This window comes from Tachyglossus aculeatus, chromosome 23, assembly GCF_015852505.1.
Source record: "Tachyglossus aculeatus isolate mTacAcu1 chromosome 23, mTacAcu1.pri, whole genome shotgun sequence".
NCBI classification, from domain to species: domain Eukaryota; kingdom Metazoa; phylum Chordata; class Mammalia; order Monotremata; family Tachyglossidae; genus Tachyglossus; species Tachyglossus aculeatus.
This window is the reverse complement of record NC_052088.1, coordinates 1,614,715-1,630,250: the sequence shown is the minus strand read 5'-3', so window position 1 is coordinate 1,630,250 and position 15,536 is coordinate 1,614,715. Positions and strand designations below refer to the sequence as shown.

Here is a 15,536-nt window from a genome sequence, read left to right as displayed (position 1 = left end):
CAGGCCTCCCCTAGGCTGTAAGCTCCTTGCGGGCAGGGAACACGTCTACCGACTCCGGTGTACTGTACCCTCCTGAGCGCTTAGTACAGTGTTCTGCATGCAGTAACTGCTCAATAGATACCATTGATTGACTTATATTGTCTGTCTCCCCCTCTAGGCTGTAAGCTCATTGCGGGCAGGGAAATGACTGCCAACTCTGTAGTATTGTACTTGACCAAGTGCTTAGTACAGTGCCCTGCCCACAGTAAGAGCCCAGTAAATACCGGTGATGATGATGCAGAGTACTTTACTAAATGCTTAGAGTACAAGTGACATGGCCTAGTGGAAAGAGCCCAGGCCTGGAAGTCAGCAGGCCCCCTGAATTCTAAATCCTTGCTCCCCCAGTTGCTTGCTGTGTGACCTTAGGCAAGTCACTTCACTTCCTTCACTTCTCTGGCCTGTTTCCTCAACTGTAAAATGGGGGTACTTGTTCTCCCTCTTTCTTTAAAAACTGTATCCCCATGTGGGACAGAAACTATATCTGACCTGACTAAATTGTACCTACCCCAGTTCTTAAAACAGTGTTTGACACACAGTAAGCACTTCACAAATACCATTAAAAAAAAAAAAGCCAGAGGCAGTGGACACATTCCCTGCCCGCAAGGAACTTTACAATATAGGGGAAGAGACACACATAAAAATAGTAATAACAAAATATAATAATTATATGATTGTGGTATTGGTTAGGCACTTACTATGTGCCAGTCAAAGTACTTAAGCGCTGAGGTGGATACAAAAAAATCGAGTTGGACACAGTCCCAGTCCCACATGGGGCTCACAGTTTTAATCTCCATTTTACAGGTGAGGTAACTGAGGCCCAGAGAAGTGAAATGACTGGCCCAAGGTCACACAGCAGACCAGCAGCAGAGGCAGGGTTAGACCCTAGGGCCTTCTGACTCCCAGGCCTAGGCGCCATCCACAAGGCCAGGCAAGGCAACTTCCCACTCGTTGCTCAGAGGGAGGTGTGGGTCACAGGTGCCAAACTCTTCTGCTACCATTCCGGGGATTTTTCCGAAATCCTGTTGACCCACAGTTTGCTTGAACAAAGCAGAAATAGACCTTGGACCTACAAGGGGGAATGAGAGCCAAGAGAGAAGGGGTGTGGGAAGAAAACAGTGGGAAAGCACCTCATCCCTCACCACCTGGTTTTATTTAGTCAAGTTTCTTACAGCAAGCTGACCTGCTAAAAAAAAAAGTATACTTAATAGCGAATGGCTCATTCTAAGACCTCACTACAATAATCACCATATTTGTTAAGCGCTTACTATGTGCCAGGCACTGTTCAATGTTCTGCGGTAGATTCAAAGCTAATCAGGCTGGGCACAGTCCCTGCTCCACATGGGGCTCACACTCTTCATCCCCATTTTACGGATGAGAGAACTGAGGGCCCGAAAAACGAAGTGACTTGACTGAGGTCCCATGGCAGACAAGTGGCGGAGCCGGGATTAGAACCCAAACCCGCCGAGGTAGGTGCAGGAAAATCAAATTGAGCACAGTCTCTAACGTTCTAAAGAGGAGGACAAACAGATACTGAAGCCCCATTTTCAGAACAGGAAACTGAGCTGTGGTTTCTTTAATGGTATTTGTTAAGCCCTTACCACATGCCGGACACTGTCCAGAGCCCTCAGGTAGATACCAGCTAATCAGGTTAGGCATGGTCTCTGCCCCACGTGAGGTTCGCAGTCTTTATCCCCATTTTACAGATGAGGTCACTGAGCACAGAGACATTAAGCGATTTGCCCCAGGCCATGCAGTACGTAAATAGGCACTTAACCAAAAAACCACAATTATGATTATTAACTGGCGGAGCCAGGATTAGAACACAAGTGTCCTGATTCCCAGTCCTGTGCTCTTTCTATCCCCACCCCATAGCAATTACATCCACACCTTTATACGCAGTTGCTTCCCCTACCTCTAATTTATTTTAATATCTGTCTCCCAAGCTAAATTATAACCTCCTCTAGGGCAGGGTTTGCACCTATCAACACTGCTGTATCGTACTCTCCTCAGAAGCAGCATGGCCTAGTGGACAGAGCCTGGGAGTCAAAGGTCAAGGCTTCCAATCCCAGCTCTACCAACTGCTTGCTGTGACACCTTGGACAAGTCACTTCACTTCTCTGTCCCTCAGTTTCCTCAACTGTAAAATGAGGTTTCAATACCTGGCCTTCCTCCTACTTAGACTGCGAGCTCCTTGCGGGACAGGGACTGTAATAATAATAATAATAATAATTTTGGTATTTGTTAAGCACTTACTATGTGCCAAGCACTGTTCTGAGCAGTGGGGTAGATACAAGGTAATCAGGTTGTCCCTCGTGGGACTCACACCCTTAATCCCCATTTTACAGATGAGGGAACTGAGACACAGAGAAGTGAAGTGGCTTGCCCCAGGTCACACAGCTGACAAGTGGCAGAGTCAGGATTAGAACCCACAACCTCTGACTTCCAATCCCAGACTCTTTCCACTAAGCCACACCGCTTCTCTGTGTCTGTCCTAATTAAATTGTACTTACCCCAGTGCTTAGAACAGTGTTTGACACATAATAAGTGCCTAACAATTACCATTAAAATCAAATCAATCCGTCAGTTGTATTTATTGAGCACTTACTATGTGCAGAGCACTGTACTAAGCACTTGGGAGTGTATAAGCCAACGTAATTAGCAGCCACGTTCCCTGACTGTAATGACTTTACAATCTAGTGCTTAGTACAGGGTTCTACACACAGTAGGTGCCCAGTAAGTGCCTTTCATACACTGGTAAACCTTGAAGGCTTTCTTTCCTATGCCCAATATAGCAATGGCAGCGGTAATGGTAATAGTAATAATAATCGTATTACTATTATACAGAAGAGCAGTGTGGGCTAGTGGATAGAGCATGGTAGCCCAGACCTGGGAGTCAGAAGGACCTGGATTGTAATCCCATCTCTGTCGCTTGTCAGCCGTGTGACCTTGGGCAACTCATTTCCATTCTTTGGGGCCTCAGTTCCCTCATCTGGGAAATGGGAATGAAGACCACGAGCCCCATGTGGGACAGGGACTGTGTCCAACCTGATTAGCATATATCTACTCCACTGCTCAATACAGCGCTCTGCACACAGTAGGCGCTCTGGAAATACGATTGATTGATTGAAAGCCCCTTGCTACACTCCAGGCCGGAAGCCCACTGCTATGGGGTTGGGCAGACTTTCTCCTGCAAGGATGGAGTCCTGGGGGTCTAGGAAAGGGAAGGGCACTTGAATTGGCTCCCTTTATTCATCCTTACCTCAGCCCCAAAGCACTTACGTAAACTCACTGTGGGCAGGGAATATGTCTGTTTATTGTTCTATTTCCTCTCCCAAGTGCTTAGTACAGTCCTATGTACACAGCAAGTGCCCAGTAAGTACAGTTGAATGAATGAATGTCCAAATATAAATATTTATTCGTTTCTCTTCATATCTGTCTCCCCCTCTAGACTGTAAGCTCACTGTGGGCAGGGAACGTGTCTACCGACTCCATTGCATTGTACCCTTCCAAGCGGTTAGTACAGTGCTCTGCACACGGGAGGCTCTCAATAAATACCATCGATCAGTTGATCGATTTATATTAATGTCTGTCTTCCCCTCTAGACTGTAAGCTCGCTTTGGGCAGGGAACATATTTCCCAACTCTGTTGTACTGTACTCTCCCAAGTGCTTAATACAGTGCTCTGCATTGCAGCGAGGGGAATGACATGTTACCAAGGTAATTGTCCTGCCTAGCAATGGCTTCAGTTTAGTTCAGGTTCTTGTGTGCATAAATACTAAGTGACGTAAGGGGAAACTCAGGCGGCTGTACTGAACAGCAAAAAGTTTTTAGTGATCCTGTAATCCCTTGGAAAGAATACATGACTGTGTGACCCTAGGCAGGGCCCTTAGTTTCTTTGTGCCTCAGTTTCCTCATCTGTAAAATACATATATATACCTGTATATATGTTTGTACATATTTATTACTCTATTTATTTTACTTGTACATATTTATTCTATTTATTTTATTTTGTCAATATGTTTTGTTTTGTTGTCTGTCTCCCCCTTCTAGACTGTGAGCCTGCTGTTGGGTAGGGACCATCTCTATATGTTGCCAACTTGTACTTCCCAAGCACTTAGTACAGTGCTCTGCACATAGTAAGCACTCAATAAATACGATTCAATGAATGAATGAATGAATGAATAAGCACTCAGTAGGTATTTTTATTAATCGGTTGATTTATATTAATATCTGTTGCCCCCCTCTAGACTGGAAGCTCACTGTGGGTAGGGAACATGTTTACCAACTCTGTTCTGTTGTCCCCTCCCAAGCGCTTAGTACAATGCCCTGCAATAGTAGTCGCTCAATAAATATCATTGATCGACTGCAGTGGGGTCACACCCATTCAGACTTCTTTCCCTGCCTCAATTCGTGTGACGGGTTCTCCCTAGGGAATATCGGGGAGATAAGCAGTGTGGCCCAGTGATTAGATCCCGGGCCCAGGAGTCAGAAGGATCTGGCTTCTAATCCCAGCTCCTCTACTTGTCTGCCTCTGGACTGTAAACTCTATGTGGGCAGGGAATGTGTCTAGGAACTCTGTTCTATTGTACTCTCTCAAGCGCTTAGTACAGTGCTCTGCACACAGTAAGCTCTGCACAATAGATACATTGGTTGACCTTGGGCAAGTCGCTTCACTTCTCTGGACCTCAGTTCTCTCATCAGTAAAATGGGGATTAAGACCATGAGCCATGAGGGGCGTGGATTGGGGCCAACCTGATAAGCTTGTATCTTCCCCCCTCCCCCCGCCCCGCGCTTAGTACAGTGCCTGACACAGAGTAAGCACTTACATACCAGAAAAAGAAAAACTGTCTCTGTGGTATGCATTAAGGTCTTAATACATCCTCAGCATCATGCTGAGCACTGGGGTAGAAACAATATAAGCAGATTGGACACAGCCCCCATCTCAGTGTGAGACTCAAGAACAGGTATTTAATCCTCATTTTACATATTGACCAAGCAATCCATCACATTTATTGAACACTTATTGTGTGCAGAGCACTGTACTAAGTGCTTGGAAGAGTACAGGAGAAGCAGCGTGGCTCAGTGGAAAGAGCCCGGGCTTTGGAGTCAGAGATCATGGGTTCAAATTCCGGCTCCACCAATTGTCAGCTGTGTGACTTTGGGCAAGTCACTTAACTTCTCTGGGCCTCAGTTACTCATCTGTAAAATGGGGATGAAGACTGTGAGCCCCCCGTGGGACAACCTGATCACCTTGTATCCTCCCCAGCGCTTAGAACACTGCTTTGCACATTGTAAGCGCTTAATAAATGCCATTATTATTATTATTATTACAAAATAGCACATTTGGTAGACATATTCCCTGCCCACAGTGGCATTTTTGAGCACTAACTGTGTACAGAGCATTGTACTAAGCGCGTGGGAGCGTACAATATAACAGAGATGATGGTAGACATGTTTCTGCCCACAGATGATGAAAGTAAGACAACAGAAAAGTGCAATGACTTGCCCAGGGGCCTACAGCAAGCAGATGGCAGAGCCTGGATGAGAAGACTTAGATCTTCTGGCTCCCAAGGCCCGTTCTCTTTCCACTTGGCCGCACTGCTAGTGCTTTCTCTCCTATGTCAATCAATCAATCTGTTGTATTTAGTGAGCACTTACTGTGTGCAGAGCACTGTACTGAGTGCCCAGGAGAGGACAGTAGAACAACAGAAGAACCAGATTTTGTGGGCTGACTGTGTTCTGTCCTCTGCGGTTCCTCCTCCTCGTCCCGCGGGCCGTTTCCAGTCCTCATCCTGGAGAAGGTGGACAGCAGCCACCTGGGCAACAAGACACTGAAGATCACGGACTTCGGCCTGGCCCGGGAGTGGCACAAGACCACCAAGATGAGTGCGGCGGGCACCTACGCCTGGATGGCCCCAGAAGTCATCCGCTCCTCCATGTTCTCCAAGGGCAGTGACGTCTGGAGGTGAGAACCATCGCCCTGAGGAGAAGGTCGGAAGGGAGAGTGAGGAAGGGATTCAGTCATTTCATGAACGAAAGATTCATTCATCCACTCAATAGTATTTATTGAACACTTACTGTGTGCAGAGCACTGTACTGAGCGCTTGGGAGAGGATAGAGTCGAGACAACCATCTAGAGATGAGCTCACAGGCCAGAAGATTTGTTAAGCGCTTACTAGGTATCAGGCACTGTACTAAGCTGCACAGTCTCTAGTTTGTAAGCTCATCGTGGGCAGGGAATGGGTCTGTTGATTGTCATATTAGACTTTTCCAAACATTGCTCTGCACACAGTCAGCGCTCAATAAATACAATGGAATGAATAATTCACCGCTGGGGTAGATACAAGAAATTTGGGCTGGGCACAGTCCTTGTCCCACATGGGGCTCACTGCCTTCAACCCTGTTGCACAGATGAGGAAACTGAGGCACAGGGAAGTGAGGTTATTTTTTTTCCTTGGGGTATTTAAGCACTTATTATGTACCAGGCACTGTACTAAGCACTGGGAGAGATACAAGGCACAGTCCCTGTCCCAAATGGGGCTCACTGTCTTCAACCTATTTTATAGGTGAAGAAACTGAGGCACAGAGAATTGAAGTGATATTTTTCTTGTATGTGGCATTTGTTAAGCACTTACTATATGTCAGGCACTGTACTAAGCACTGGGGGAGAGGCAAGCTAATCAGGTTGGACACAGTCCCTGTCCCACTTGGGCCTTACCAACTTCAGCCCTATTTTACAGGTGAGGAAATTGAGGCATAGAGAAATGAAGTGATTTATCTTTTCCCTTGTGGCATTTGTTAAGTGCTTACTGTGTGCCAGACACTGTACTAAGTGCTGGGGTGAATACAAGCTAATCGGTTTCGATGCAATCTCTGTCCCACATGGGGCTCACGGTCTTCATCCCTATTTGACAGATGAGAGAACTGAGGCCCAGAGAATTGAAGTGACCTGCCCAAGGTCACACAGCAGGCAAGTGGCAGAGCTGAGATTGGAACCCGGGTCCTTCTGACTCACAGGCCTGTGGTCTATCGGTTAGGCCACAGTAATAATTGTATCTGTTAAGCTCTTACTTTGTGCCAAGCACTGTTCTGAGGGAAGTACGAGGTTATCAGGTTGGATTCAGTTCCTGCCCCACATGGGGCTCACAGACTAGTTAAAGTAGGATTCACTCCCCATTTTACAGGCGAGGGAACTGAGGCCCAGAGAAGTGATGTGACTTGCCCAAGGTCACACAGCAGACAAGTGGCAGAGCCGGGATTGGAACCCAGGTCCTTCTGTCTCCCAGGCCCGGGCTTTGTCCACTAGGCCATGCTACTTCAAGGGTCAAGTCCATGAAGGTGACTGAGAACCCCTCAAGCCCAAATTGCACATCCTTTTATTCTGCTGCCTTCCCTTCTCTGGAATCCATGAAGCAGCATGGCGTAGTGGCTAGAGCCCGGGCCTGGGAGTCAGAAGGTCATGGGTTCTAATCCCGGCTCTGCCATTTGTCTGTTGTGTGATCATGGGCAAGTCCCTTCACTTCTCTAAGCCTCAGTTACCTCATCTGTAAAAAGGGGAATGAGATTGTAAGCCCCACGTGGGGCAAGGGACTGTGTCCCACCCAATTTGCTTGCGTCCATCCCAGCGCTTAGTGCAGTGGCTGGATCATAGTAAGTGCCTAACAAATATCATTATTACTATTATTATTATTTTAATGTCAGTTTCCCCATCCAGATTGTGAAGACAGGGAACATTTCTACCAACTCCATTGTATTGTGCTCACCTAAGTGCTTAATCCAGTGCTCTGCACTTACCAAGCGCGCAATAAATAGCATTGTTGGATTGATTGCTTTGAGGGGATCCCCACTCTCGCCCATCTTAAGCCTAGGGTAAGGCCTGAGGACTTCTAACAGGGCTGCAGAGATCTCAAATCAGGGCCTTCTTAGGTGTAAATGAATGCTTCCAAGCTTGCCTGCCATTCGCCCCCAAAATATTCTGCTCCTTCTTTGCCCAAGCATTCAAAAATGGCCTCAGGAGGGGTGTTCTGGGAAACCGGAAGTCGGACCGGCCTAAGGGAGCCATGATCAGTAACCGGGGTTTTGTATGGACTTGTCAAAACTGTTGGTGAATTTCACAAGGAGAAGAAGGGAGAAAAGGGGACACGGAAGTCGTGGGAGTCAGGGAGAAGCTAGTGAGGCCCCCTATTCGATGACTGGCTGACGAAGCCTCTAACAACAATAATAAGAAGAAGAAGAACTATGGTATTTGTTAAGCTCTTACTATGTGCCAGGCACTGGACTAAGCGCTGGGGTGGATACAAGCAAATGGGGTTGGACACAGTCCCTGTCCTACATGAGGCTCACAGTCTCAATCCCCATTTTCCAGATGAGAGAACTGAGGCCCAGAGAAGTGAAGTGACTTGCCCACGGTCACACAGCTGACAAGTGGTAGAGCTGGGATTAGAACCCATGACCTTCTGACTTCCAGGCCTGTGCTCTATCCATTGTGCTATGCTGAAACTCCAGAATGCTCTCCAAATACCATCTCTACTGATAGGCCCTTTCTTCTCCAACCAAACCACCACCACACTGTTCAAAGCACTTGTCACATCCCGCCTCAATGGCTGCATCCACCTCCTCGCTGACCTCCTTGTCTCCAGCCTCTCCCCTCTCCAATTCATCCTTCACTCCGCTTCCCGAACCATTTTCCCGAAAAACCGGTTTTTCATACATCTCCCCACTCCTTGAGAACCTCTGGTGGTTGGCTGTCCTTCTCCGCATCAAGCAGAAACTCCTCAGCATCAGCTTTAAGACCCTCTTCAGCCGTGTCCCCTTTCTTCTTTCATTCAGTCATATTTATTGAGGACTAACTGTGTGCAGAGCATTGTACTAAGCACTTCTCTTCTCTCCCGCTACCAACTAGCTCTCACATTTCACCTCCATTTCCCAAAACCGGCCTGCTCACCGTGCCTTGCTTTCTTGCCTTCAACCTCTTCCTCCCTTTCACAGCCATCAGACCACTGGCCTCCCCTCCTTCCAGGACTTTCTATAATAATAATGATGGCATTTATTAAGTGCTTACTATGTGCAAAGCACTGTTCTAAGCGCTGGGGTGGTTAGAAGGTGATCAGGTTGTCCCACTGGAGGCTCACAGTCTTAATCCCCATTTTACAGATGAGGTAGCTGAGGCACAGAGAAGTGAAGTGACTTGCCCAAAGTCACACAGCTCTCAATTGGCGAAGCCGGGATTTGAACCCATGACCTCTGACTCCAAAGCCTGGGCTCTTTCCACTAAACCATGCTGCTTCTTTTTGAAATCATATCTCCTCCAGAAGGCCTTCCCCTATTGATGTCTCATCTTCCCACCCTCCTTCCACCCCAGTTACCACATGGGCACTTTTTTGTGCATTTGTTAAGTGCTTAATATGTGTACTAAGCTCTGGGGTAGATACAAGCTAATCAGTTGAAGACAGTCCCTTCCCACATAGTGCTCACAGTCTTCATCACTATTTTACAGATGAGGCAATTGAAAAAGTAAGGTCCCAAGGTCCCACCGCAGACAAGTGGCAGACCTTCACTTCTGCCTAATCTAAGCACTTGACTGCTCACGTCTTCCTCCCATCCCAAGTTGCAGTCAATCACTCAGTCATTTATTGAATGTTTACTGCGTGCATAGCACTGTACTAAGTGCCTGGGAGAGACAAATATGGCAGAGTCTACAGACCCATTCCCTGCCCACAAGAAGCTTGCATTCTAGAGGTGCACTAATATTCATATCTTTATACTCCGCAGCCTCCCACTGTGGAGCTCCCCCACTAGGCGGTAAGCAATCATAATAATAATGGTATTTGTTAAGCGCTTATTATGTGCCAAGCACTGTTCTAAGCACTGGGGTAGAGACAAGATAACCAGGTTGGGCACTGCCTCTGTCCCACGTGAGGCTCACAGTCTCCATCCCCATTTTACAGATGAGGGAACTGAGGCCCAGAGGAGAAATGATTTGCCCAAGGTCACACAGCAGACAAGTGGCGGAGCTGGGATTAGAACCCATGACCTTCTGACTCCCAGGCCAGGGCTCTGTCTACTAGACCATGCTGCTTCTCCTAGTAGTTTTTGCCACCTTTGCTAGACAGCCATTTTGCAAAATTCCTGCCGAATCTTTCCACCTCATAAGACAACCCAAGCAATTCTTCCATCAGGAACAGCAGAAGCAGGGCGGCCTAATAGAAAGAGCATGGGCCTGGGGATCACTGCTATAAGCGCTGGGGTAGATACAAGGTCATCAGGTTGTCCCACGGAGGGCTCACAGTCTTGATCCCCTTTTTACAGTTGAGGGAACTGAGGCACAGAGAAGTTAAGCGACTTGCTCAAAGTCACACAGTTGATAAGTGGCGGAGCCGGGATTAGAACCCATGACCTCTGACTCCCAAGCCCGGGCTCTTTCCACTAAGTCACGCTGCTTCTCAGTGTGTTTGTTTGTTAAGCACTTACTGTGTTCCAAGTGCTGTGCTAACTGCTGGGGTAAGCACAAGACAGGTTGGGCACAGTCCCTGTCCCACATGGGGCACACAGTTGAAGTTGGGCATTCTGGGGGTGAACACCCTGACAAACTCTTGTTGATATCCCAGTAAATTGAGTCGGGTCCTTCTCAGATCAATTATGGTATGTATTTATTGTCCACAAAGCTTGGGCCTAAAACTTACCCATTCAAAAAGTCCCCACTCATGATAAAATATATTTTACACTATTTCATTAGAGCAGATAAGGGGCTTTTCGTTATTTTTTTCAGGTGCTAATTAACCTTTCTTTTTTTAAAAAAAAATCAGACCATGAAAAAGACCTTTCACCCTAGCTCAGCCCCCACAGGGGCTAAAGTCAACAATGATTTGTGAACCCTGGGTGGCCTCGGTAGTTTCAGCTTCTACTGTCATGGTCTTCTTTTCTTTTAATGTTATTTATTGAATGTTTACTGTGCCAGGTGCTGAACTAAAGGCTGGGGTAATTACAAGCTAATTAACCTGTCCCACATGGGGCTCAAAGTCTTCATCCCCATTTTCCAGGTGAGGCAACTGATGTGCAGAAAATCAAAGTGACTCGCCCAAGGTCACACAACAGATAAGCGGCGGAGCGGGGATTAGAACCCATGACCTTTTGACTCCTAGGCCCAGACTCTATCCACTAGGCCACACTGCTTCTCTGGAGATAGTCTTTGATTGATCTGTGATATTGACTGAGTGCTTGCTGTGTGCACAGCACTGCACTAAGCATTTGGGAGAGGACAGTATCACACAGTTGGTAGACACGTTCCCTGCCCACAACGAGTTCACGGTCTGAAGGGGGAGTCATACATTAATATAACTAAATTATAGATATAAATCAACCGATGGTATTTATTGAGCGATTACTGGGTGCAGAGCGCTTGGGAGAGTACAAATCACAGAGTTGGTAGACACACTCCCTTCCCAAAATGGGCTTACAGTCTAGAGGGCTCTATTAATTATAATAACAATAATAATAATAATTGTGGTATTTGTTAAGCGCTTACTATCTGCCATGTGCTGTACTAAGCACTGGAGTGGATCAAGCAAATTGGGTTGGAATTGTATTCTTGTGGTGATGACCTGCCCTGTGGCATGAGCCAGGAGTCAGAAGTACCTGGGTTCGAATTCCGACTCCACCACATGTCTGCTGGGTGACATTCGGCATATCACTTCACTTCTCTGGCATCAATTTCCTCTTCTGTAAAATGGGGGTGAAGACTGTGAGCCGCATGTGGAATAGGATCTGTGTTTAAATTAATTAACTCGTATTTACCCCAATGCTTCATTCAGTTAAGTGCTTAGTACAGTGGTAACAACCCACAGTAAGCACTCAGTAAATGCAATTAAATGAAAAGAACGAGTGAATACAGTGGTGGGCTCATAGTAAGCACTTAATATGTCTACTAATTCTGTTGTATTGAACTCTCCCAACTACTTAGTATAGTGCTCTGCACATCACAAGCATTCAGTACCGTAGATTGATTTATGAACAAATACCATTACAAACAAAACAAATACCATAAAAAAATAATACCGGCAGGCTGGGTGCCTGGAGGTATTACCAACAAAGAGTTCCTGTTGTGTGAATTTTATTGGTGGTTTGTGATATGCTCTCCTCTCTCTCTCCCTCTCCCCCCTCTCTTTTCCCATCTTTCCCTCTCTCTCCTTTTTTCTCTCCCTCTGCTTCCCTCTCCCTCTCCCCCTCTCTCCTCTCTCTCTCCTCTCTCCTTCTCTCTCTCCATCTTTCTCCTTCTCCCTCTTTATCCTTCTCTCCTTCTCACTCCTCTTTCTCCCTCCCTCTCCTTCTCCTTCCCTCTCTTTTTCCCTCTCTCTGTCTCTCCCTCTCTCTCCCCCCCTCTCTTTTGTCTCTCTCCATCTCTCCCTCCCCCCTCTTTCTCTCTGTCTCCCTCTCTCCCCCTCTTTCTCTTCCTCTCCCTCTCCCTCTCTCCCTCTCTCCAGCTATGGGGTGCTCCTGTGGGAGCTGCTAACTGGAGAGGTCCCTTTCCGAGGCATCGACGGGCTGGCGGTGGCCTACGGAGTGGCCATGAACAAGCTAGCCCTCCCCATCCCTTCCACATGCCCCCAGCCCTTTGCCCAACTCATGGAAGGTAGGTGGGTTCCAAGTCTGGGGCCAGACGGGGTGGCGATTAGGTGGTCAGGAAGCTTGCCTTCCCCATCACGATTGGTGCTAGGCGGGTCACGTTCACTGGGAGGTTGGAGGGTGGGCAAGGTGCGGAGAGGGCGTCCCGTTGGGTGGGGGCGAGGGGGCATTTGAGGAGCAAAGCCACTCATTTGTACTGAAGCACTCCCCCTTTCGTTGCCCAGCCAGGACTCTTCTTTCCCAGGTCCCACAGAGAATCTTTGCCATTGGTTTTGGTTTTTTGTTTGTGTGTCCTATGTGCCAAGCACTTTACTAAGCGCTGGGGTAGACACAAGCTAATCAGGTGGGACCCAACCCATGTCCCACATGGGGCTCACAATCTTCACCCCCATTTTCCAGATGAGGAAACTGATGCCCAGAGAAGTGAAGTGACTCGCCTAAGGTCACTCAGCAGCCAAATGGCAGAGCCGAAATTAGAACCCAGGTCCTCCTGACTCCCGAGCCCAGGCTCTAACCACTAGACCACACTGCTCCTCAATACTAAGGATGATGAAGGCTTTTCTGGAACGTAGAAGCCAGACCTTAATCATTCTGGTACTTGTTAAGCACTTGCTATGTGCCAAGCACTGTTCTAAGCACTGGACTAAGGTTAAGACCTTCCTTGTTGAAATCCAGCGGGCAGCTATAATAGCCCCCTGCTGCACACTGGATGAATGAATTCCCTTCCCTGGGGCTGAGGAAATTGGTTGTCTGGGGTGCCTTCATATCCGACCAGGCTCACGTGGTGGATAACAGCTCCCTGACATTGTTCTAGCGGAGACATATATCGAAAACGCATGGGAGTGTATGACTAACAGTTTGTGAATGGATGAACAAACGAATGAACGAATGAATGGATGGATGAATGAATGAGGCCTCGCTTGACTCATTCTCCTAGAGTGATTTCAGTCATTCGATCTATCAGTGGTATTTCTTGAGGACTGACTTTGTTCAGAGCACTGTACTAAGCGCTTGGGAGACCTCAGTAGAACAGAGTTGGTAGACGGGTTCCCTTCCCACAGTGAGCCTACAGTTTAGAAGGGAAGACAGACGTTAGTAGAAATAAATAGATGGCGGATCCAGACGGATGTGCTGTGGGGCCGATGGAGGGGTGAAGAAAGGGAGCAAATCCAAGTGCAGGGGTGACCGAGAAGGGAGTGGGAGAAGAGGAAATGAGGGCTTCGTCGGGGAAGGCCTCTTGGAGGAGATGGGCCTTCAATAAGGCTTTGAAACGGGGGAGAGTCATTGTCAGATATGAGGAGGGACGGCATTCTGGGCCAAAGACCCAGTCAGTGGTGAGATAGACAAGATGGAAGTACAGCCAACAAGTTACCATGAGAGGAGCGAAGTGTGCGGGCCAAGTTGAAGTAGGAGACCAGAGAATCGGCTGTAATAGAGCTGATGGCAGGACTCAGGTCCTGGGGCGGGCGATGTGGTGGGATTCAGAAATCTGCATATCTGCCTCACAGCCCATTACTTCTTCCCATGTTGCCAACAACCATCTACCATCATCAGTCTTAATGGGTTCCTGTAATAGAAGCCCTTGATTTCCTGCTTTGCCTACGGGGATTTCTCTCCGCCCCCGGGGGCTCCTCCGTTGTGAGGGGATAATGGTTTGTGTCTGACTTCCTGAAGCCAACTCTTTTTGCCCGGTAGCTATTTCTCTATGAACTACTTCGGGAAGAGAGAAGGATTGTGGGGTGGCGAGAGGGACGATAATTGAAGGTTTGACTCTCCCCTATCCTTTCGTTGCGGGTAGATTGCTGGAAGGCTGACCCCCACTCTAGGCCATCTTTTACCAGTATCCTGGACCGGCTGACCACCATAGAGGAGTCCGGCTTCTTCGAGATGCCCAAGGATTCCTTCCACTGTCTGCAGGATGACTGGAAACACGAGGTGCAGGAGATGTTTGACCAACTCAGGGCCAAAGAAAAGGTAAATCAACCCCTCAGTCAATCGATTGGTGGTTTGTCAAGCAGAGCGTCATACTGAATGCTTGGGAGAGTACAAAAAAACAGAATTAGCAGACACGTTCCCTGCCCATAATAAGTTTAAAAGGGGAGACGGGCATTAATATGAATAAATAATTTATCACATATAATTTAGAGATGGGTACAAAAGCGCGATAGCGTATATCAAATGTCCACATTTCCAAGAGCAGAGATGACGCAGAAAGGAGAGGGAGCCAGGGAAAAGAGGATTAATCAGGGAAGGCCTCATGGAGAAGATGCTTAATAAGGTTTTGAATAATAATAACTGTGGTATTTGTTAAGCGCATACTATGTGCCAGGCACTGCACTGAGTGCTGGGATGGGTACAAGCCAGTTGGTTGGATCGGACACAGCCCCTGACCCACGAGGGGCTCACCATCTCAATCCCCATTTGACAGGTGAGGGAGCCGAGGCCCAGAAAAGTGGAATGACTTGTCCAAGGTCATACAGCAGACAAATGGCGGAGCCGAAATTAGAACCCATAGCCTTCTGACTCCCAGGCCCAGGTTCTATGCATTAAGTCATGCCGCTTCTCCCCTCACCCCCACCCTGAGTCCGGCAGCTTGGCCCGGCTCTTTCCCTGGGGTCCCCCTCCCCTCAGATCCCACCGGGCCCTCCAGCCTCAGAAGGAGGGTGCCGTGGCCTCCCAGCCCCGGGAAAAGATGTCCCCAACATCTCCCCACGTCCTAAGCACCTGGAAGAGTCCAAAACAACAGGATTAGCAGAAATGTTCCCTTCCCATAACACGCTGATGGTCTAGAGGGGGAAACGTCATTATGAATAACTAAGCAATTGATCGTAAATAATGTAAAGCTATGTACATAAGTGCGGTGAGGTTGGGGGGTGA

The 15,536-nt window shown here is 47.8% G+C and overlaps 1 protein-coding gene across 1 annotated transcript in view; it reads left to right on the top strand.

Moving 5' to 3' along the window:
- MAP3K9 (mitogen-activated protein kinase kinase kinase 9) overlaps positions 1 to 15,536 on the top strand; it is a 72,763-nt gene that overhangs the window by 34,037 nt on the left and 23,190 nt on the right. Inside the window, 3 exon segments of the mRNA XM_038765630.1 lie at positions 5,823 to 6,003; positions 12,518 to 12,666; positions 14,458 to 14,633. Coding sequence (XP_038621558.1) covers positions 5,823 to 6,003; positions 12,518 to 12,666; positions 14,458 to 14,633 — 506 coding nt within the window.